General features: G+C 36.6%; 1 protein-coding gene and 1 long non-coding RNA gene across 2 annotated transcripts; both read left to right on the forward strand.

Annotated features, from left to right (window-relative positions):
- Nucleotides 1–394: 394 nt before the first annotated feature.
- LOC129771511 (uncharacterized) lies at nt 395–1,518 on the forward strand. The gene is made up of 3 exons (XR_008742396.1): nt 395–548; nt 608–1,044; nt 1,101–1,518. It is a non-coding gene; the product is annotated as an uncharacterized LOC129771511 (long non-coding RNA).
- Nucleotides 1,519–9,340: 7,822 nt separating this feature from the next.
- LOC129771505 (uncharacterized) lies at nt 9,341–23,415 on the forward strand. The gene is made up of 4 exons (XM_055775230.1): nt 9,341–9,466; nt 18,547–19,826; nt 21,774–21,952; nt 22,012–23,415. Coding segments are annotated over exons 1-4 (2,070 nt in total). The 5' UTR covers nt 9,341–9,464; the 3' UTR covers nt 22,621–23,415.
- The last annotated feature ends 963 nt before the right edge of the window (nt 23,416–24,378 follow it).

Consider the following 24,378-nt stretch of genomic DNA (forward strand, 5'->3'; position numbering starts at 1 on the left):
GTTACCTATTCACGATGACGACGATTAGGTATCGACATCTGGATACGGCATTAGTTTGTATGACGCAAACTAGTCTCTATCATATTAGTCGGCCCGAATCAGTTTATATTTGCTAAAATTTGTATGAAATTTTTTTCTTGGCATAATTTTTTCTACTTAAAGTACGTTGTCATGACCCTAATTTGAATTATTTTCTATAGACGTTCAGATATTCTCAAAAAAACTTGTCATTATAATATAAAATTATCTCAAAACATATTTTTTTATGACGTTTTTTCACCACTTGCAGGCAATGGTGATTTTCACTTACATAGAGTACTAATTTGATTAAGGAAAAATCATGTTCATTCATAATTTTCATTTTAAAAGTGTATTCATTCCTTCTGCAAATCCATACTGTCATGCCTATTCCCCAATATCGCCAACGCGGATAGTTCGTTAGGCGAAAATACTGAATAATTAAACAAGCCAAATGGCATCACTGGTGGTTCTTTTTTCCACTCCGCTAAACTGTCATCTCAAACAAAAACAAATGGATTATACAACTGGTGAGTATGAAATATATTTCGGCTTTTTAATTATTAATTATTTTATCTTGTCTTATCAGCTATGAATACATTCGACTCGTTTGCTTCCATCAATCGGTAAGTGAGAAAGATGATTTCTCCCATCACCACAGTGCGGATTTCCACTTCTATCATAGCAGCCAACAACATCCGTTTTCCTGCAGCAGTAACCTCCAACCCCTGTTGGCAATGCCGGGGGACAGCATTAACAGCAGCAGCAGCAGAATTTGACCATGGTATGGTATTGCGAAGAACTTTCCCCATTAGAGGTTCCGTGCTTCGCGCACATTCAAAAATCCTCTTCAGACACGAAAACTCAACGACAAGGAGGTATTTATCAACTTGCTCAGCTGAATTACCACCCGGAGGAACCCGAATGCACTGATTCCGTTGTATAGTAGAATGAAAATAGGCGAGGTAAGCGAACGTAATCGCATGATATTTAAATGTTCGCATTTTCATCCGGATCATACAACTGGTGAGTAGGGAATTCATTTCTGCTTTTCACTTACTAATCATTTTATTTTGTTTCAGCTATGAATGCATCCGACTCAATCAATCGGCGAATGAGAAAGATGATTTCCCTCATCACCACATTGCTTATTTCCACTTCTGTCACACCAGCCAACAGCATCAGCTTTCCCGCAGCAGTATCCTTTAAGTCCAGGGTGCTATTCCGGGGAACAGCATCAACAGCAACAGCAGCAGAACCTGGCCATCGATAGTATTTCGAGCAATTTTCCCCATCGGAGATCCCGTGCTTCACGCACATTGAAGAATCCTCCTCAGCCACATATCTGTGTCATCAAGGGCAAGGAGGTATTCATCAATGTACTCAGTCGGGTTTGAATCGTCAATCCAGACAACCCGGATGCACCGATTCCATTATATACCTTATTTTTATTATACATGGATTTTTATAATTTTTTTTCAATAAAATGATTAAAATCGATCAATGTATTTCCTTTTCATTTTCAATGACAAACCAATACAAACAAGCAGCAAGCAGTGCTGGAAGCAGCGCTGCAAGCAGGTCGACGCCTTGCACATGTTGGCGAAAAAGTGGCGTCAAGTTGTTCGATGAATGCATATGAAAGGTCGATAACTCGATTGCAAGGTGGCAGCATTTGAGGTCGATTGTTGACATTTCATCGACCCGATCTTATCAGGCAAAACGGAATGTGGGTTCATACAAATCACTCGTCGAAAAGTCTCTCCTTTTTCACCGCTTGTTTACATCGACGAATATATTTTTTTCCACTATGTTTCGTAGGAGAGTGTATGCATACTGACAGATTTCTACTACGAGGTGTTTAATGAAGGATGAAAGGTGGGAATGTCTATGTTTATATATGATTTATCGTACGATTTAATTGAATGCATAAAAGTTGTCAACAAAACTGGAGTTAAGCACATTTTTAAATTTGAACAAATATTGATAAGATATTCCCAGCAATTCTTGATGTTTATTGCGTGATTTGGTAACTGTATAAGTTGTTTGAAATGAAGGTTTAGTGTAATTATTTTATTTTGAGGATTATATTCACAAACATACAAGTATGATTAATATATATTGCATGTATATGATGCGCCTAGGCAGCCCATACATGCAAACGTGGAGGCGATATACATACATCCTAGAAAATAATAAATCGTATAATTATCGTTTATATTACATCATATACCCCATATACATGTATATGGCCTCCAATTTCATATGCATATGCCAGTTATACACATCATACAAGTAATGTGTCTTAGATGTATGTATATCGCCTCCAATTTTTGATTTTTGACGTAGGACTACGTCTTACATTAAGGGTGCCAAATGAGAAAACAGGTCACTTTTTTATGAAATAAACGTTAACGTTAATAACTATTTTTTGCTACGAACGGATTTAAACGTTTTGTATACCAATCGAATTGGAAATTTTTCTAAGATTTTTTTTGTTTGATATGCTATACATTACAATCTCATAGTCTGTATATGGTTTAAATTGATGAAAAATGGAAGCATTCTCATTTTTCCATACATTTGTTCTGTCCATTTGTGTGCTTTCCCGAACAGAGCTGTCAATAACGGGTAACTTATGCAGCCGCTAGAACAGAAACAACGAAGGGGGATAGCGAAAAGAAAAAAATTGCGAAGTAAACTCCACCCTTGCATAGTATGTAAGCTGTCGCTAGCGTATAAGTATTGCATCTCCTCTGAGGAAAATTCTCAGAATATTTCTGTGCCCAAAACAACAAAGGTCGCTTATTCTGCTCGTTTTGTGTTTAATGTATCCCTTCGAGCTGTGAACGCTAGTAAATATTTCACATGAAGTGCATCTGGCATTGCAATTAACACAACCATCCGAGGCATGGCAAAGCAGGCGAAAAAAGTGAAGAGTACAAATGATTTTAGGTCGATTCTAAACATCAGTGTTTGTTTTTTTTGTGTGTAGCTTGTTTTCATTGCGCAAAACATAGAACTTAGAAACTTTGTTGACGGTATCGACCGAGAGTCGAGAAACGATTTTTCATAAACGGTCATTCTTGCGATGTTTCATTTTTAGCACTGCAACTGTATGCATCTGTTAGACGCGCGTTTGATGCTTGTTGAATGGCGATACTCTTCTTCTTCTTCTTTTGAATTATAGACACTTGAAACTCAGAGAGTTCATTCGTCTTCGATGGCGATGCACGGAAGATGCCACTCGTTAATATTCAGTGCAATGCGTGCATTGACATAAAGAAACGAATTGCGACATATGACCATAGCGTATTGTTCTCGCAAGGCCAAAAAATGATCGTTACTTCTCGAAATGAGTCTACAAAACTACGGAAGCCATTAAACATTTTCAGGGTCCCCGGAACTTTTTACTAAAGAGTTATATATGACATTTTGACGAATTCGCAAATAATATTCGAAATGATAAACCATCAAATTTCAAAAGAAAAAAGATTGCGTAGTCCTACGTTCTAAGCGGTCGTGTCTCTGATACAACCCCTCGAATTTTTTTTTACGATTTAATGTTTGCTGGGCAGGCTCGAAGGCAGTTTTAAATTGTTAAAATATGACTGAAATTTTTTACTTCATGTTATTTGATTACTTGAAACATTAAGTACCGGATTTTTTTTAACCATTTCTATATAAATTTAGCGATATTTCCACTAAAGCACAATAAACAATCAGGAATGAAGTATTCGAGTGCAACTGTTTCGTATCATATGTAAGAACTTTAATTGCCCTAGAATCATATTTCAGGTAGCCGTACGAGATAGCTGCGGCTTGATAATCCAAACAACCGGAGTTCAAATCTCATCGGAGCAATTTTATAAGCGTGGCCCCACTCATATCAAACATTTATATCCCTGAAAGTCAATTGATTAATTCCTATTTGTACAAACATAATGTTTATAAAGGTTCTATATATATATATATACAAAAATGGTGATTCCCTGGGCCGAACATTTTACTTTAATATTTTCCGCCATTTTATGGCAGTGATGAATCGTATATTCGTATGACAACGGACTTATTATGTTATTAGGTATACTATAGTTATACGATTTAATGTTTGCTGGGTTGGCATACTTGGCCGCTTGGTTTGTCAAGTTCATAATCTCATGTCTACAGTTTTGAGTTAAGTGCAATTAAATGACGAAGTTGAACTAATTTATTTTTGTCACTATGTTTATCAGAAGTCAAAAGACCGGCAAACAGATAATCTTTCGTTCTTAAAAGTTGAAAATATAAAAAAGCAACTTTAATGTTCACTTTTCTTAAAACCGGAAATATTCTGATTTAAAAATAATTTTTAACGTAATATTCCAAACATACATGTATTTACAAGAATCTATAATAATTATCATAATTATCAAGAACGTTTTCCGCCATTCGTTTTTGGGTTGTCTGTAGTAAATCGTATATACGCATGACAATAGTCGTACTAGATGCATGTAGGAGTCGTATATTCATCCATCCAATCATCGTGAATACTGTTGCAAGTGGAAAATAAATGTGTGTTCATTGCTTATGACATTATGCATTATGACATATGCATTATGATATAAATTACAACATAATACAGTAATTTAAATTTAATACGACATTCCGAGGCATCACTCAGTGTCGCTTTGGAGGCGATTTTGGCCTGTAATTGAACATTGGCGATGTGAGTGGTACAGTGTCGACGTCTGGTGGCAACTTTAATGTGGCGCCATAATTTGGTCCCCGAACTCGATGTTTACAAAAATGTCCAATTAAACGTGTCACATTACATTTCCCAGCAAACATTAAATCGCATAACAAGCGTATATATAACATCATATGCCCTAAAATTTGGTTGGCATATAATGCGCCTAACTGGCATTTGCATGCAAAAGTGGAGGCCATATACATACATGGCAAATGCTTACCGAATTTGTTTGGATGAATATGCAACTTTGACCGGCTATAATAGCGACTTTTACCATACTCATATACGATTTATTACAGTCATCGAAAAAAAAACAAATGGCGCAAAATATTTTCGTGAAATGTTTATTATAGCCTCACGAATCGCCATTTTTATATAAGAGTATTTATGTTCGTGCAAATAATAATTGATTGATTGTCTTATGTTGGGAGTGGAATATGAATGTTTAAAATGACACAGATTGATGTTTGGTGAAAACTGCTCTGATGTGGGTTCGAACTCCGGTCGTCTGGATTATCATCCACCAGCTATCTCGCGCGGCTATCTGAAATTTAATTCAACAGCAGTTAAAACTTTCGAGTGCATCAGCATTTAATTGACATTTCAATATGATGTAATATGTTCTTTATTAGGATCTAATATGATTACTGTTTCATGATTTTCTTCAGCATGCAACACGATTTACTACAGTACTGAATCGATTTAAATTATACGCTTATACGACACATAAACTGCATCAGCGTAATATATGCATATGATGCGGATTAAATATATTTTACGACAAATCATAAAATTGATGTTTCTTATACCGAATTGCGGCTTAATTTGATAATGGTATATAAAATCGAGGTTTTACATTTTATGCAATTTCAAATATACACGATACACACTTTGATTGATCTTATATGCGATTCTGATTTATTCGGATTTCTTGTAAGACTTGGCACGTGCAAACTAATACGATTTAATGTTTGCTGGGTTCTGTTCAATAATCTAAACGTCGCATTAAATGTAACTTACTGTATATAAACAATATTTATTCCCAGCTCTTTTGAGGCATCTCGCACAAATTGACAATATCATTCAGTTGTCAGTGCAAGTCGGTTCGATTTGTAGAGTGTAAAAAAAGTTCACTGTTTACATAAAAGCAATCTCGAATCGGTCCCACTTTTTTGCTTGAAGTTACTACCCCTGCTGGGCGTCAACTAAGAACGCGAAATTTGTTTCTAACCAAAACATCCAGAACAAATTATGCAAATAACGCCCATATCAATCGCATGATGCGTATATACAATCAGCACTGCGAAATAATTGACACAACAATGAATAAAAAAAAAGCTAAAAAGAAACATGTACCGCAAAAATAATATTTAACCTAAGAAAACATTGTAACATTAGTGTATAAGTGTGTAGTCTACATTTGTTTGACGAAATGAATAAATAAATAAATAAATAAATAAAGCATCGGGTGTTATCGACAAGGTTATCGATATAATCGAGAAGCGCCACACACTGTTGGATTATTTTTCACATCCAATTTGATTCTATCCGCGTGACTCAAGCCAGTGTTATCTATATCCTTTTGCCATTTTCAAGTTGTTTCCTTATTTTTTCCATTCTGGATCCTGTAAGGATTTTCGAGAAAACAAACTGACGACTCTGTTCATAAATCATTCCGATGCCTAAATGGCTGCGTCTGCAACTGGTGCCAGGAAGTTGCCAGATTCACATTCATGCTTTACTGATTGGCAATCTAAAGCGGACCTTACACGGTCAACTTTATTGACAATATGATGACATTTGAAAGCATAATGACAGCTGAACATGGCCGACAACGCAGAAATCCGGATTTTCTGATTTTCGAGCATCAATATCGTGACATTTCATATGGATGCATGATGTTGACGTTTTACCTCACGGACTTCCAGACTGAGTTGCCAGATATGCAAGCGCACATTTAATTTTTGTTAGTCTTTTTTGCGATTGCAATTAAAATTTATTTTGGTTTGGAAAACCGATACTTTGAATAGCAAAATACGATACTTTTCACGATACAAATCAAAACTTCAAAGTAAACTGACAATGTGATGGTGAGAGAGTGGATGAAACTTAACAACGTTTTAGGAATTTTTTAACGTTGAACTCGGTCATTCTCTGCCCTTGTGAGCGGGTTGTGTGTTTCTTCACACTCCGCTATAAAATTTGGAGAATGAGAAGATCTGGGAAAATCACAGATGAAAAAACATCATGTGTTAATTCAAGCTACAGTAGAATCCCGATTATCCGCGGAATAGTCGGGCAAACTCACCGCGATTAACGAAAATCGAGGATGACCCATTAAAGGACAAAAAATGCAAACACGAAAAGAGATGTTTCAACATAAAAACTATGTTCTATCAATACAGAAATCAATCAACTATTCATCTATAAGGTCGTGTACTCCAGTGGCTAAATAATGTAAAAGCCATGACCACAACAAAAGAGCATGGGCCTACCACTCACTAACAAATTCCGGAAAGGCCTATTGATTTACTATGGAACTCGCAGTCACGAATAATCCGCAGGGCGGATCACCCGCTCGCGGATAATCGGGGTTCTACTGTCATAGTCTCATTTATGGAATAAAAACATTTGCTTGCAGATAAAATAACTTGCATATATTTTCGCAAACTAAAATAATCTGGCATCTCTGAAACTGAAAGGAACAGTCTATATTTGTGAAACGAGTATTATGATGTATTTTTTAGAAGAAAAACCGAATTCTAAAGTGTAAATTATGAATGAAAATTAACTTTTCCAAATCAAATTAGTATTCTATGTGAATGCAAATCACTTTTTTTCTGCAAGTGGTGAGAAAATCCCATACAAAAATTATGTCTGAAATTGACGTTATATTATAATAATACATTTTAGTAGGAATATCTGAAAATTCAGGGGAAATAGGTTAAGTTAAGGTTAGGACTACGCGCTTCAACTAATTAAATAATACCAAGTAGATATTTTCATTCAAATTTTACCAATTGAAAATCGCCTTTTAGCCTTCTAATCTGATAGAGAATAGTTTGGATCCCAAACTCAAATGTCGCCACTAGCCATCGCGGATATTTTCGTTGTCTCGGTTTGAGGGCGATATTGACCGTGTAAGGTGGAAAAATATTGATTGAGGTTAGATCAGATGTTGAAAGCCTAGCTGTCACGATATTGAAGACACTTATTGTCAATCCGGTTGATCGTGTAAGGTGCCCATAACGCAAAACGTAAACGATCGGTGAGACATCTGGATTTTGTTTTTGAACTAAGAAAATGATGCTCATGTAACCTAAAACTCAAAAACAAATCACGTATATTTTACTTCCGGGCTTTTCAAGGTAGTTCTAACATGCAGGAATCGTGCATTTTTCTACTTGTGTTTGATTGTGCTCTTAAATTTCCTTCTTTAATTCAACCATTGTCAACATTTTTATAGTTTTCACTACTGAAAGAGGTAAATAAATAACATGTTATATATAAAATTGCGCAGAATTAAATTTCTTACAAACTCATCGCAATCAAATAATCTTTTATGATTATAATATTGTAATTTATGGAAAGAACTACAAACCTTCCATAAGCTCACATGGCAAAATTTAAAACCATCATCACTTTCACCGCAGCGCCGCCTAGGTGTAGATTTGTACGTTAGATCGCCAATTGACGAATTTATGCAAAGCTGAATCAGCTCATGCGACATCTACATTAGGGCTCAGAACAACAAAAGTGAGGGTGTTTGTTTATTTTACGCACTGAAAAGCAAGATTCGGTGGTGATTATTCATTTTATTTTAATTTAGATTCATTTCAGTCATTGAATGTCATCAGTATATGGTAAGAAAGTTAGGGCTTTGTATATTTACGATGGTTTTAACACGCGATTTGACCAAAGTCATAGATAATCTTCGAAAAATTTAAGTTTGATAATGCATACCGGTTATTGATACTATGGATAACTGCGATGAAATCGATATCATATCAAATTGGCTGATATCATTGGTTATGTAGGGACCGATACGAGAAGGATTTGCAGTATTTTTAGCGCAAAACATCCTATTCATCGTTTACTTAGTTGAAAAAAAATAAAAGTTACAATACTTATAACAAGCCATCCCTCGTAATACACATAGCACATTGTAAAATGATAATTTTCTAACCTTTTCAGCGTGGAAAGAATACATGAAACCGGGAAATTTGAAGATAAATTCTCATTTTTCTAGAAAATTTGAACGAATTTCATACCAAAAAAACAAAACATCCTCATTTTACTCGCTGCGCCATCTGGTTGTAAATCCAACGTAAATTCGTCAATTGCGAAATATGATTGGTAAAAGTTTGCAAACTGAAAAAGTTCTTTAATTGGTTGTACATCTTTTATTTTCAACCGATAATGCTCTAATTGATTGAAATGAAATATTGCTACAATTATGCACGACAACATTTTTGCAATGTTAAATTCAGCTAGAAGTAAACATAAACAAATTTTGTTTTTTTTTGTACTAATAGCACAAGAAAATGATCTGGCATCACTAGCTGACCTCAGCCAAGTGATGCACTTTCGGCCATCACTCTGTGCAGTTCGAGTGAATCACCCGAAGTGTTTGGACGGAAAAATCACGTTTCTCCGATATACGTTATTCTTGAACCAAGTTTTCCTCGAGGACTCCTATAAAACTACTATCAAAATGTAAGTAATAGCTCAGTAAACTAAATGTGAATAAATTTCGTTCTCAATATCTAATGGTTTTTGAAGAAACATGATTTTTGTTCTGAGCCATTGGGGTGAAAATTTTTTCACTGTAACAAGATGGCTGCCGAAATATAAACGTTAGCTAAATCGTTTACCTCAAATTTCTTTCTATTGCTGAAGGTGAATAACTGAAACTCTTGATTATTTTCTTTGTTTATGATCAGATATATTTTTGAAATCATTGGTGGAAAATCTTATTGTAAAGGAGATTTTCTAATTCGATGAAATATTTTCAAGCTGGAAAGTTCCATGATGTATTGCGCATGTCCATTACTTCCAGTGATCTCTTTTTCCTGGTACATCAAGCCACGGCCATATACCTGCCGTTGTGCAATAATTTTTCGCGACTGTTCTCCAGCGAAACAAATGGGCAGCGGAGCATAAAGAGTATGCGTTTTGGTTGGGTGATGGGAAAATATACAGCTGGGAAACAGTTGAGCAATTCAATGCTGAGTGATTTGAAAGATTTTGTTTCAGCAAAAGTTTTGTTACGTTGTTTTTTTTTTATTAATTTGGATTTCGGGAATTTTTTTTCTGGTAAATTTTATTTTTTATCGATATTATTTTTATTTTGGTTATTTTTTTTTATCGAATCCATTTCGGTGCAAGGGTTAATTGTGAATATAGTTTAAATATCTAGAAATAAAGGAATTCTTAAAAACATTCACATTTATTAAGAATTTTATTGAGCTAACAACAATTTTGCAATCGAAATATCGCTTGGTTTTCTTAGTTCTCTCTTTATCAAAGAAACGCTACCTCCTGGGCTGATTATCTTAAATAAAGTGCGAGTATTTCAAATTTCAGTTTTAAATTTTTGTATTGCCTTCACATAGTAGTACCTAGAAAAAGAGCCATCTGAACGCAATATTTGCGTAAGTTTAAATTAGTACACCCATACCTCGCAATACGGCCGCTCTTTATACGGCTTTTCGTTGAACAAGCTTGGAACCGAACCGATAGAGTTTGTAAGAATTTGTATTGGAATAATTGATTCGTTATACGGCTTTTTTCTTAGCGGCCCAGGAACGTAACTAGGCCGTAGAGCGAGGTATGGGTGTATTTAACCCATTTTAGGCCAAGTGTTCGAAAAATCGAACAGCAACTTTGATAATTTTTCATGTCTTTGGACAGGAACCATATGGTAATGTTTTTGCACCAAAAGATTAATTGTCTATTATTAGCTACCACTTATATAGATTTCACTCAATTTTGAGTAACTTTATTGGATAATAAATTCAATTTAAAGCAAGTATGTTTGGAAGGTGTTTTTAATTTCAATTAAAAACCCCAATAACATACAAAAATATGTGAAGTTTTCTACAGTATTGCTTTGATAAAAGAACAAACATTGTGATATAGAGCGAAAATCATTCGATTGAACCGCATACAGGAAAATAACAGCCGGGGAAATTGAGTGTTCGAAAAATCGAAAGATGGCCATCGCGAATATTTTTTTTTCTGCTGAATCAACACCAACACATCTAACCTCCGCTGCGCATTTTGATTTGTTTACTTTAGAATACGGAAGGTTTTTCATTTATTCTTGCATTTTCAGTTGTGAATGTTTGCAAATATCGATTAATTTAGCAAATATTATTGAAAATCTGTATGATTTTTTGTCCGTAACAACCTTAGGTGATGGCGGCCCGTACAATTTATTTCGTGGGTGAGCTGGAGGAAATGATCAGTACGTGTAACGAGGATTCTAATGAGATTGTTTGTGTGAATATTCTTCCGCCGAACCGAATAATAACCTCCCAACCCTCTATGCCATTGTTTTTTTTGCAGTACTCTGGTATTTTGCAGGTTTTGGAAAATGTTCGATTTTTTCGGGAAATAAATAATTGGAGAGATTAGTTTTTAAGCATTGACATTTCTCCACAGTTAACAATAAAAATAACAGCATATGCTTTCGTTTGAAAGAAAAAGCCTGTCAGTAATAAGTTAAAATTACATGAAATAAGAAATGCCACATCTCACCTTAGGTGGTTTAATTTGGATTTATACTTAGAGATCTCCATTCTCCTGTTCTTGTTCTTCCGGGAATCCAAAATTGATGCATTTATGAATACCGTATATTTGCTAATTGAAGTGACTTTTAGTCGCAGTATGTTTGTACTTGCAAAAAAAGTGCGGGTTTCGGCCAATGTTCGATTTTTCGAACAGTCATTTCCCGGAAAATGGAAGATGGGGAAAAAATAATTCTTGAACATTGGAGTTCCTTTAGCTTTAATAATCGAAAATACAACAATGGCTTTTGTCAAAAAAATAATTTTTACGGCTTGGTCGTTAATGGGTTAATTGAGATGTCTACGCCAAATAGTACACTTTGATTGTATTCTGAGTGAGAAACTTGAAATACGCATGTACCAGTTCAAATTGGAAGTTTATTTTCCAAGAAAAGCCCAGATCGGAAATCGAATCAAAATCCCCCGACATGATATATCTATCCGATTTAACACATACACGATTTAATGAGGTTGCTAATTGTACTATTTTCTATTGGTTTGTTATTAGAAAATAAAAGCCATATGACAAAATCTAGTTTTAAATATTAGAAATGCGTAAATATTTTTCGTGATATTAATGGTGAAAGATCAGTGACGTCATTAATCAATGTGAAATTTGAAACATAGTGTTTCAATGACACTTGTCCATTAAGAAATTTTAACTTCACGGCCTAGTATTGCGAAAATTTTATAACTACTGTCGCGTCGTGGTTTGTTGCATAAAGATGTATCGTTATGTCTCAAATTCCGAACACTTAAGATTTCTTGGTCGTTAAACAGTGTCTCATTATTCAAAACAGTACTTTTACGCGAAGTATTACTTAGTATTATAAGTTATAGGCAGTATCGATACCTGTAAATCATGTTAAAATGAAACCTATATATTTATAACATTGAATTCAGTAAATTAACATGAAGTGTTCGGAATTTGAGACAAACCGGTAATTGCCATATGGAAGAGAAGACAGTGTAGATGCAGTAGATGCACAGATTTATCAGGAAACATACAGTTTTTTTAACCCCTTCGCGTATTATTCAACCCTTTAACGGCCCGTGAGTACTAGGCATGTAATCAACGCAAATACCAATACAACGACATGTTTACATGTTAAAATACACGAAACGTTTTTTAGTGTACAAAACAATCAACATCGAAAAAATTTGTGGCAATATAGCTGCCACTGCCCGGCTAGCGTAAAATGTTGTTGGCAATATAGTTGCCACTGTCCGGCTAGCGTAAAATGTTGGTGGCAATATAGCTGTCTGCTGTCCATAAAAGGGCTAGTGTTAGATGTTGGTGGCAATATAGTAGAAATCTGCCCGTTTAGCGGAAAACACTTGATGATAAAAATGATTTTTTTTTGTATTTGAATTGTTGATGTTAGTTTCAACAAAAACAACTAACAAAACTCATGTTCGGACTCAGCAGGTCCTAAACTGTCCTAAACAATGACTACGACAAAATTGCTTTTGCTGCACAATTAACACAAAAATGGCTCCAAAATGAATAGTTTTTGATTTTTTCGCGCTCAAAAAAATCAGGCATGTTGTTAGACATCAGAACAGGTTACCACATAAGGTTAGAAGTAATAATTTGTTGTTAAAGAAGAGAAAAAATAAATAAAATCGATGTTGGCAACATAGTTGCCAGTACCCGTGAAAGGGTTAATATATCATAAAATATTTCTACAAATATTTATAATGAATGCGTACGTGTTAGATTGAAGTGAACTATGATTTGCTCCGAAATTTACAGTTTTTTGGAGAATTATTTGGATGTTGGAAAGCGTCCTGATCACGATCTCTTGAGCTGTGCCCCACGAACTGGCAGCGTGAATGCAACGGGACTTCGTTCACACCGTTTCCCGATTCATATCAACTCATTGTTCGTGAACCGTTTGAGGCCGAGAAGTGCAATAGCGCACCTCTTGTTTTGTGTTAACATTATTGATTTAGCATCTTTTAAGCCAAATCAATAATGTTAACATAAAGCAAAAAGCAGCGGTCCAAAATTTGAATTTATCTTTCACAATTTTGGTTCTAAGTCCGTTTCCTTGAAGAACCAATGTTTGAAAGTGAAAAGAGCTAAAATTGAATGAAGTTGAATAAAAAATAACAATGGTAATGTTAAACACACGACCGCATTGCTTGTTTGACGGCGCCAATGGCTGTGTTAGCGTAACAGCATTACAACCCGAGCGGTCTGGGTTTTAATCCCAGCCGGCGTCGTTGGAATTTTTTGAGGCGAAAAATTTCTGGTCACGGAACATACCGGCCTGAAATAAACGAAGATAAAACAATCGCTTGTGCATCACTTTCGATGTTACTCACAAAAAATGAAAATTAAGGGGTGCCCCGACCTGCAAAACGAAAAAAATCTTTTTTATATTTTTACACTATCAGACCCGACGAACTTGATCCCGCCCACAATCGTTTTTTTAATTAAAAAAAGACGGGTGGGTAATGTCGGGGACATAACCGGAGTGACGTAGGACTATACAAAGGGGACAGCTTTTGTTAAATATATATTTTAAATATATTGTTTGATTTTCTTCTCCTACATGAATACCTACCTATCTACCTGAAAAATGGATTAGTTTACTGTTTACTTTTTATGAACATGTTGGTGGTTCTGAAAAGAACCTTTGGCGTTGTGTTTTTGCGTTTTTTTCTGAAAGCTTTGTACTTATCAACGCCGGGCAACTTTTGGCGTATGCACATATCGTACAATCAAAATGATGGCTGTGATAGGGAATGCATAGGTGGTCATCAGCGCGCATTTTGTACTCTAGCGGTACACACTCACAGGATAGAGACAAATCGGCAGACTCAGCCAAAGGGGCGAGTCCAACGAGACGAACGAATGAGCGTTAAAAGGGAGCGATGGCAAAAAAATACATTCATTACGATTTGTTCGCTCGTTGGATTCACATGCAGGCTAAAAAGGGTCCTTTTCAGGATCACAAAATTATCTTCAATCTAAAGAGTTTATTGTTTTGTTATCACTCGATATCCCCATCTTGTTCGGCTAAACCTTTCTGTTTAGCGATTGCGTTTGCCACTCGTCACAGCTTTCACAGTTGGAAAATTTCTTCCCATCCAGCTTTGTGACATGTTGTACAGTAAATTACATTCAATGCGACGTGTCGAAGCGCCACTCAGTGTCACATTAGAGGCGATTTTAACCTGGAATTAAACATTTGCGATGACAGTGGTACAGTGTCGACTTTCAATGTGGGGTCATAATTTGGAACTCTATGTTTACAAAAATGTTCAACTAAATAAGTCGCATTACATGTCCGTCCAATTAGCTAAATGTCGAACTAATTGTAAATTACTGTACTTTCAATCTGGAAACAATTTAAGAATTGGTGAAAATTGAATAATCAGGAAAGTCCCCAACTATCAATAAGCTCAGAACAACTGCCAAATTCACATACTCATATCCTGGCAAACAAATTATGAAAAAATCAATTTGTGTTTTATTATTATTTTGGATATTGTTTTAGAAAGCATTGAACTGTATTTCCTAAACTCTTTTTTGAAAGGTTTAATGGCCCTGAAAAGCGCCTTGTTTTATGGAATGGTTCCAATTTAGAAAACTTAGTACTCGTGGTTTTGAAAAAAAAACTATTTCGAACGTCCTCGATGCCGCCTTGTTCTGGATTTGCCACCAAAGCAGTTTGTATAAAGAACAAACTTTTTTCTTCTGCTACCTGATGCCGTTTTGTGATTGCGTTTGCCACTCGCCTCTCGCTGCAACTGTCTGTTGTCTTGATGTCCACCGAACCGAATGTGTTCTGTTCCGAATGCGGGGTTTCTTATCGTCGCGAGCAGCTTTGCCAGCTAACTCGATCACTTCGGCGGCCGAAACTATATAACGCCGGCTAGGTGGACTGGTGCACTGGTACTAACGCGCTCGGCCTAGCTACCCTTGCAGGGAACTTCAGATCAACACGGTTCGAGCGGGATTTTGCCTTTCCCTTCACTTTTCCTCCTTTACCATGTCCAGACATGGCTGCTTGTGTTGGTTTGTTGATGTGTTGTGATGCGAACCGATGTGGTGTACGGTTTTGATGAGAATGATCGTTACGGAAGGAAGGAAGGTCTTGAATTATAGAGACTTTAAACTTTTGCAGTTCATTCGTCTCTAGCCTTGAGAAAGGCCCTTTGAAAACTCTACTCTACTCTACTCCAGCGCTATCACCTCCGCCCTCTTGCCTTGAGAAAGGCACTCGATCCCTCGCCGTCCAGCTCGTCGAGCAACGATGTTGTCCAGTCGGTGTCCACACTAGAGATGTGCCATCCGCTCATGAGCTGTTCCGAAGAATCGACTCTTTGAAGTGTGTTGACGCGGAACAGCTCGCAAAAAAAAATCAAACAGCTCTTCAGCTCACTTTGATGATGATGAAGGAGAGAAAAGAGCTGTAGAATTGAAGAGAGTGTGTGAGCTGTAAGATTCAAATGAACTGACCGTCTCTCGCTCTTCGTGTTAAGACATCAGTTTAGTTTCATTTGTCCCTCGTCTTTTCAACTGTTATATTCGCGTTGACGGCATTGAGCTTTGTTTACCAGTTTAGGGGGCGCCAAAAATAATAATTGGCTCTCAGGCAGAATGAACACGTTTTTAAAATTCAAATTATTAATGAAAATTAACTTCTGTGTATCAAATGAGTATTCTATTTCAATGAAAAACACTTTGTTTGCAGGCGGTGCAAAAATCTCATAAGATTTTTTTTTTTGAAGAAAACTTTCTATTGTAATGTAAAGCCTCAGTAAAAATGTCGGAAATGTTGTACTCGCCGAGTCTGTTGTAAATAATAGTCTGGAATACGTGTTTCAAGTAATTAATAATATGGTGTGAAAAATTTCATTTGAATTTTAACATTTTCAAACTGGCTTCGTGGCTATCGAGTTTGGGACCCAAATTGAAAGTCGGCACTGACAACTGAGCTGAAGAGCTGTTCATAAAGAACAGCTCATTTAGATGAGCTGATATGATCAGAGCTGTTCATCATGATGAGCTGATTTGCACACCTCTAGTCCACACAAAGAATGATCGTTACGGCAGCGGAGCGGGGATTTTTAAGCTGGCTGGCTGGCTCGAGAATTACGCATGTGTGAGACTGCGACCAATGTTTCGTTCATTTTTTTTTCTTTTTCCTTTCCAATCGTGCTTCATTCTATTTCGCTGCTGCTCTGGTTGCCCGTTTTGGTCGATACGATTTGAGGAGCACAAAATGGACCAATCAAAAATGGGCACATAGTGCATTTGGACAATGCTTGATATTTCACAATTATTCAATTATTTATCTAAAAAAAATGAAATGTTATTCGTTATGATAGATGCGTAGATATATTTCCTATCAATTGATGCAAAAACCTTTGCGATCTATTGAGAAATGCTCGAGTTATAAGCGTTCCAAATCTTGCATTTTTTCCTACTTGTTCAGTGCCCAGATTTCCATTTCACCCCCTATATCTTCCGGTTAGACGTAGTCCTACGTCAAAAAACTTGTAGTCTAAAAAAAAAAATAATTAAAATTTGAGTTTTTCATCAAATAAACCATTTATTTTATTAGAAAACTGCATGATCTTACATAGTAGATCCTAAATAGTACTTTCACAGTGAAAAACTTATCAACTTGTTGGATTTTCAACGAATTCAAATAATTCTTTGCCGGCGCTCTAAAATCGTGGTTTTGTTACATACAAATGAGTTCCAAATTAATATCATACATTTTTAGTAGCCCAAAAAAAAATTGGAGTGCTGCCATAGAGGCGAATGAACTGAAAATTTCAAAGCCTTTTTAACCATTTTAGGCCAAGCGTTCGAAAAATCGAACAGCAACTTTGATAATTTTTCATGGCTTTGGAAAGCTTCTATATAGTAAGGTTTTGGCATCAAATGATAGCTCAGTTTGTTAGCTATCACTTACCATCGATTTCATTCAATTTTGTATAGCTTTATTGAACAATAAATTTGGTTAAAAGCAATTATGTGCGGAAAGTATAGGTTATGTACATAACCTAACAAAAAAACTTAATAAAATGTAAAAATATGTAACTTTTCTACAGTATTACCAGTATTACCTTGAACCTCCTACAAAACCAAAAATGAAGGTTTCGGCCAATGTTTTTGTTTGGCGCTTTTTTGATTTTTTGTCATTTTCCGAGAAACGGAAGAACGGAAAAAATAATTCTTGAAGTTTGGGATTTCTGTAACGCCAATAATCAAAAGCACACCAATGGCTTTTGTGAAAAAAATAATTTTTACAGCTTGGTCGTTAATGGGTTAAAACAAAGAGAAGAAGAAGTGCTACCTTTAGAATTTTTTGGTCAACTAAAATATAGAAATAAAATTCTAAGTGCACTAAAAGTTGCCAAGACATAACAAAGGTTTAAATAAACCAACTCTATTCTGTTATTGTGAAAAAATCATGTAAAAAGTCTATTATCGCGTATTACATTTTTATAATAAATCTTTGAGTTTCCTCGCTTGAAGATGCCCAACTATCGCTTATTTTTTTTCTGCATTTCATATATAATAGTCGTTAAAACATACTAATTGAACCACATGCGCACTTCACCACGAGGGTAAAACTTTTCGTCGTCTGGAGAAAAGGTGAAAGCAATGATTGCTTTTGCGAATCGACCAATCAGAACGCGGGATTTCTGTTAGGATAATGGTTGACATTTTTCAATTGTTGGATAATTAGTTCCATGATAAATATTATTTTCTTCGATGTAATAAATTGTTATGAAATGCCCAAATCGATTGACGCAAACATCCATCGTGAAATGGTTGAGCTATAAGCATTTTGTAATTTTATAATTTTCACTATGCGATTGATTTCCGGTTTTCAATTCGTACCCCCAATATGTTCCCGCAAGACGTAATCCTACGTCAATAAGTAACCTAAGTGGGATCATTTTATTTGCGAAATTTGCTGTATTTTTTCAAATTCTAAAATTCCTCTAATCGCGCCGTTTATCTTTTATTAGGTACGGTAATCGGCAACAATCGTCTGGTGGATTCCGAGGTGGAAATCAGGGAGGTCGCCCGAATGGAATTGGTGGTGGTGGATTCCGTGGCGGAGACCGTCCCGCGGGAGGACCTCGCGGAGGAATGGCTAACGGTTTCGGAAATCGTGGTTCGTTCGATCGACAGGCTAACAACGGTGCAACACTGCGCACACTCAAGTGGAACAGCACCGATTTGACACCGTTCGAGAAGGATTTCTACAAGCCGACTGAACACATATCAAGCATGTCGGAAACGGATGTTAACGGATATCTGTCCAAACATGAAATCACTCTGAAAGGCACAAATATTCCCCGTCCAAGTATGGACTTTGAGAATGGTGGTCTGCCCGAGCATATTATGGATGAGATCAGCAAGCAGGGTTTCACGAAACCGACTGCTATTCAGGCCCAAGGAATGCCAATTGCGTTGAGTGGACGTGATATGGTAGGAATCGCTCAAACGGGATCGGGTAAAACGTTGGCTTACATTGTTCCATCGTTGGTGCACATCGCGCACCAGGACAATGTGCGTCGCGGGGATGGTCCAATTGCACTTATTCTTGCGCCAACCCGTGAGCTGGCCCAGCAAATCCAGCAGGTGGCAAATGATTTCGGAAAACGTGTTAATGCCAATAACACTTGTGTATTTGGTGGTGCTCCGAAAGGGCCTCAAATACGCGATCTGGAAAGGGGAGCCGAAATAGTAATTGCTACACCTGGTCGCTTGATTGATTTTCTTGAGCGAGGTATTACTAACCTTCGTCGATGCACTTATCTTGTGCTCGACGAGGCTGATCGCATGTTAGATATGGGTTTCGAGCCTCAAATTCGTAAAATTATGGGCCAGATTCGTCCTGATCGACAGGTTCTGATGTGGTCCGCTACTTGGCCCAAGGAAGTCCGCAATTTGGCTGAGGAGTTTTTGAATGATTACATCCAAATTAACATTGGGTCGCTTAACCTTTCTGCTAACCACAACATCCTTCAAATAGTGGATGTATGCGAAGACTACGAGAAGGATCAAAAGCTGATGAAACTGCTAACGGAAATATCAGCTGAGAATGAGACGAAAACGATTGTCTTCGTCGAAACCAAACGCCGCGTTGACGATATAACTCGTAGTATCAATCGCAATGGTTGGAGAGCCGTGTCAATTCACGGCGATAAATCACAACAAGAACGTGATTATGTACTGAACGCATTCCGAAATGGGCGCCAGGGAATCCTGGTGGCCACTGATGTAGCCGCACGTGGACTTGGTAAGTTTTCCGGTGCTAGAGAAGCTCGTGAGAGCCACTCGGAAGCGAACGGTGGCTGAGCGTGTCAATGGATGATTGTCCACACAATATTACCGATAACCATATATTGAGCGGAACGCTACCGTCGACACGATCGCTCACGATGCGCAAGAAACTTGTTACACAAACTAACGTTTTTGGGATACTTATTCGCCTATATCAGTTTTGTCAGTCAATATTTTTCTCTGGCCGAGATCTTCCTGTGAAATCAATTCGAGGAGAATCATACGTTGTGCACCTGTGACGAAATACCCTTCTGTATTTGTAGTTTCTATTCCGTATTTGAGAATGAGATGGTTTTATAAATTTCCTGTATTCACGACTAAATGGCAATTCTTTTTACAGCTGGGCGAGAAGGAACGCTTGCGGAAAGTGCGTTCATCAATTAACAAGTTTTATCTTTATTTGCAGATTAAGTGACTCGGAGGATGTCAAGCTGGAAAACGTACCAAAACAGGTTCTATTGATATTGATTTTTCCCTAACAGTGAATACTAGGAAAGATATAAACAGTGAAACATTTCTATTCTTGTGACCATTAGCATTACTATCGCATGTGCGAATTGTGCTGGTGGGAAAAGTACTGGAAGACTTACTCAAACAACAAATATGGAGGCTTTGGCATTGCAGGCTGTATTTGATTTGTCTCTGGAAGCAATAGTCGTCCTTCAGTTCGCAATCTCGACCCACCTGAGAGTAAAACAATTGTTTTATGTAATTTGTTTAATAGAACTTCGCAAGAATTGGATAGCCGTTCGAACACCATCATTGATCAAAAAGCGGTATCATATGCAAGTGTCGAGCAAGATTTCTTCTGTTCGAAAAACGGTTATTTTATCGAACTGGACTTAAGCATAAGTTCACTGAGAGACAATGTTCATAATTGATTCATTCCATGGATACCTGATTTGGAGTTTGAATTGAACTTCTCATGGTTTAGGAGGGATTGTATCGCGAAGGCTATTGCTAGTAATCTATTATGTTTCATTCACTCTATCCCATCGAGCAGCCAATGATCTCTAATGCAACCTGAAGGCTGCATTTTACCACAAATGGTGCTCATTTCCTTTCATTAGTTTATTCCTATGTACACAAACCTAGCTATCAAGCGGGAGCACTGAGATAAACCCCAGGTAATCAAGTTGCTGCTTACAAAACCTTACAACCCCCAAAATGATCCTCTAACCCGTAACTTTGATTTGTTTGCTCCTCTCGAAAATGCCACCGTTACATTTTAATTAACAGCTTTACTAATTCTATTCGTTGCTTTGCGCGGTGCTTATCGGAGGAAGAATGATCAGAATCATTCCTTCAATCAGATGCAAACAAAGTGTTCAATAAACGCAAATACCATACCTAAGTGAGTGAAATATAAAATGCCAAATTTTATCACATCGTCTATGATCTCCCGGCCACCTTTTGACTGTACAAAACCTCGTATATAAATGCACTTAAAACAGAACAGTGAATTTGATTATTAGAGTATAAGTAACGAATATGGAGACATATTGACACTGCTCATTCAAAAGTCGATAATCAAAGGCACAATATATATTGATGAAGGAAGACGTTTGACCGTTGGTACGAATGCTGTGATGGATTAACTAACCGAAAATTAAGCACACACAAAGTGTAATCGTTGGATTCGTTCAATAATTTTGATTTGAAATCAAAGTCCATCATCATACTGAAACTTGCGGAAAGACAATGGATTCCTCATCAAAACAAAGTTTATGGAAAAATCTGTTTTAAACGAAAGTTAGAATATTATCCCACTTGTGATGAAAACTCTGAACATTTCCAAAGCTATCTTGGACATTGGAAGTTTCACTATCACCATTCTATCACGAAAGTCAATGCGACGTAATAACATACATTTCCCCTTTATACACTAATACCTACCCTTCAGATGTGGAAGACGTGAAGTTTGTAATTAATTACGACTATCCGTCGAATTCAGAAGATTACGTCCATCGTATTGGTAGAACTGGTCGTTCTAACAATACTGGTACCGCCTATACGCTGTTCACCAATGCCAACGCCAACAAGGCGAACGATCTCATCAATGTGCTCCGAGAGGCTAATCAGGTTAGTGAACTCTTCATCCCTCATATGATTTTGGAATTAATTCTTTTTTTGCTTCGCAGGTTATTAACCCAAAATTGGTTGAAATGTCCAAACCAGGCATGAATGGACGCGGTGGACGTAATCGCTATGGTAATAGGTTCGGTGGTCAACAGAATCGACCACCACGTGACGGTGGCTTTGGTGGACAGCGCAACGATGGAGGACATCGGTTCGGTGGTGGTAATCGCGACGGTGGTAACAAATTTGGTGGAGCACCACGCGGAGACACTGGTAATGACAAATTTGGTATGAAACCAATGCAAAACGGAGGCTATCAACCACGAGACCAGAATAATAGGGTTCCAAATGGGGCCGTGCCACCGCGTCAGAGTCGTTTCTCTGCTCCCAGTGGTGCGCCAACGTCTTATTCGTCCAGTGGTAGTGCGGCTGGAAGCACATTCAACAAAGGTAGTTACCAGAATGGTGGTGGTGCTCCAGTTGGAGGTTCCGCACCATCCGGCAATAGCTATGGCTCCTACAAACCATATAATACCACACCGTCAAACCCGTCTGCTGCAGCACCCTCCTTTAATGGTGGATATCCACGAAGCACACCCGCCATTTCCTCCTCGTATCAGTTTGGAGGACAACCGTTTGCATTCCCACCACCGGCGGTGGCGATGAATTAAATTAATTTATCATCTTTTAGCTTAGTTGACACTTCAGTTCTATCTCATTGAATTTCTCATGAAGCTCATCTCTCATTCATAGAATCAGTTTATCCATAACAATGATACAAAACAACTAGGATTAGGATGTCCTATTTATTTAATTAGTTGTTGTTAGCAGGTACTATTACTGACACAAAAGTAACTAAGTAATTCAGTTTTGATTGGAAACGAGTCGAATTTTTCACTCTTGTTTGATAATCCTCGATACGATTGATTACTTAAATGTGATATTGTAGTACATAATCTCAAAATAGCAAAAACAAGAATTTTATGTTTCAATTTTCTTTCCGATTATGAGAAGTATTGTATTTTCATAATTGTTTTACCCAACGTGAAACAAACTATACTGCGTTTGCGCAGATACATGTATGATGAATTTGAGGAACAATGATGGATAAACGCGAATATAGCCAATAACAAGTCGTATGTAAAAAAAGTATGAATCTTGCAACGTAACATGCCACATATTGAAGAAGAAGAAAGATCTTTTTCATATCCGAGGAATAAATAGATGTCTTTTCACAGTTTTAAAACAAAAAAACAAAAAAATAACGAAAGACAGCGTTTGAATTGCACTATGTTTTATATAACCAGTGTATTGGACACAAGGGTGTTACTAATCTTTCCCCAGCAAGTACATATTATCACTAGTAACTCTAAATTTTCCTTATTCTATCCAACTATGTTTTGGTAGAATAGAAGCAATTATTTGGAGTCAACATGATAGTACAATAAACTGGTACAGTGAATTTATGTGTGCATTTATGAATTTATCCGAAATACTCCACAAAAACTGAAAAATATTGAGTTGATGTATTCACATTCTGCTTCTCCTACCTTCGCGAAGAACTTCTGTTTGTTGTCCTCGATTCTACTTAGACGGTCCATATTGTGATCCTTTAGAAGTGATTTTAGAATTAATTTTAATCCTCATATGGTTCACCATAGGATCTATGATTAAAAATGCACCTTTTCGTTTTTTTCACGCCATTTTCAACAGCTTTGAGACAAAAATATGAAATAATACTGAAAGCACATCTTACTAAGGTGTATCGATAAGTATCTTCAAACAATTTTTTCATCAAAAAATGTAATAATAAAAAAAATTAAATACGCAGTACAAAGATTTTTTATATATTTTCTGGAATTTCGAAATTTTGAAAAAAAATATTACTTTGAGACCCAATTTTACTCTAATTTTCATTTAAATGCGTTCGTATGTGTTTTTTTTTTCTGCATGTAGCGTAATTTTTTCTTGAATGTTTAAGAGGATTGCGCGAGAAAAAAAATTTTGTACCGCGAAAAACACTATTCTGAAAAAATCACATACCTGAAATAGACGTAAGAAGAAATTTGAATGCAAACTAAAGTAGTAATGAATCTCAAAATACAAAAAAAAATATTTTAAAATAAAAACTAATATATTTTTTTTAGTATTTGATTTTTTGATGAAAATTCGAAAATATTCGATACACCTTAGTAATATGTACTTTCAGTATTTTTTTTTTTTCATATTTTTGTCTCAAAGCTGTTGAGAATTGCGTGGAAAAAAACGAAAAGGTGCATTTTTCACCATAGATCCTATAGTGTACTATATAAGAAATCTAATATATGGTACTAGGTGCGCTAGAGAAATAAGCGGGCAACGATAATAATTAATTCGGTTTCGATTCAGGACTACTTTTCTGTTGAATCCGAATAAAATCAACCGACTGC

The sequence above is a fragment of the Toxorhynchites rutilus genome, chromosome 2, assembly GCF_029784135.1.
Source record: "Toxorhynchites rutilus septentrionalis strain SRP chromosome 2, ASM2978413v1, whole genome shotgun sequence".
In the NCBI taxonomy this organism is placed as follows: domain Eukaryota; kingdom Metazoa; phylum Arthropoda; class Insecta; order Diptera; family Culicidae; genus Toxorhynchites; species Toxorhynchites rutilus.

Bases quoted from the DNA above. Each gene is read 5' to 3' on its own strand.
- LOC129771505 (XM_055775230.1), top strand. The intron at 19,827-21,773 runs GTAAGTTTTCCG...CCTACCCTTCAG, and splicing joins TGTAGCCGCACGTGGACTTG to ATGTGGAAGACGTGAAGTTT. The intron at 21,953-22,011 runs GTTAGTGAACTC...TTTGCTTCGCAG, and splicing joins TGCTCCGAGAGGCTAATCAG to GTTATTAACCCAAAATTGGT.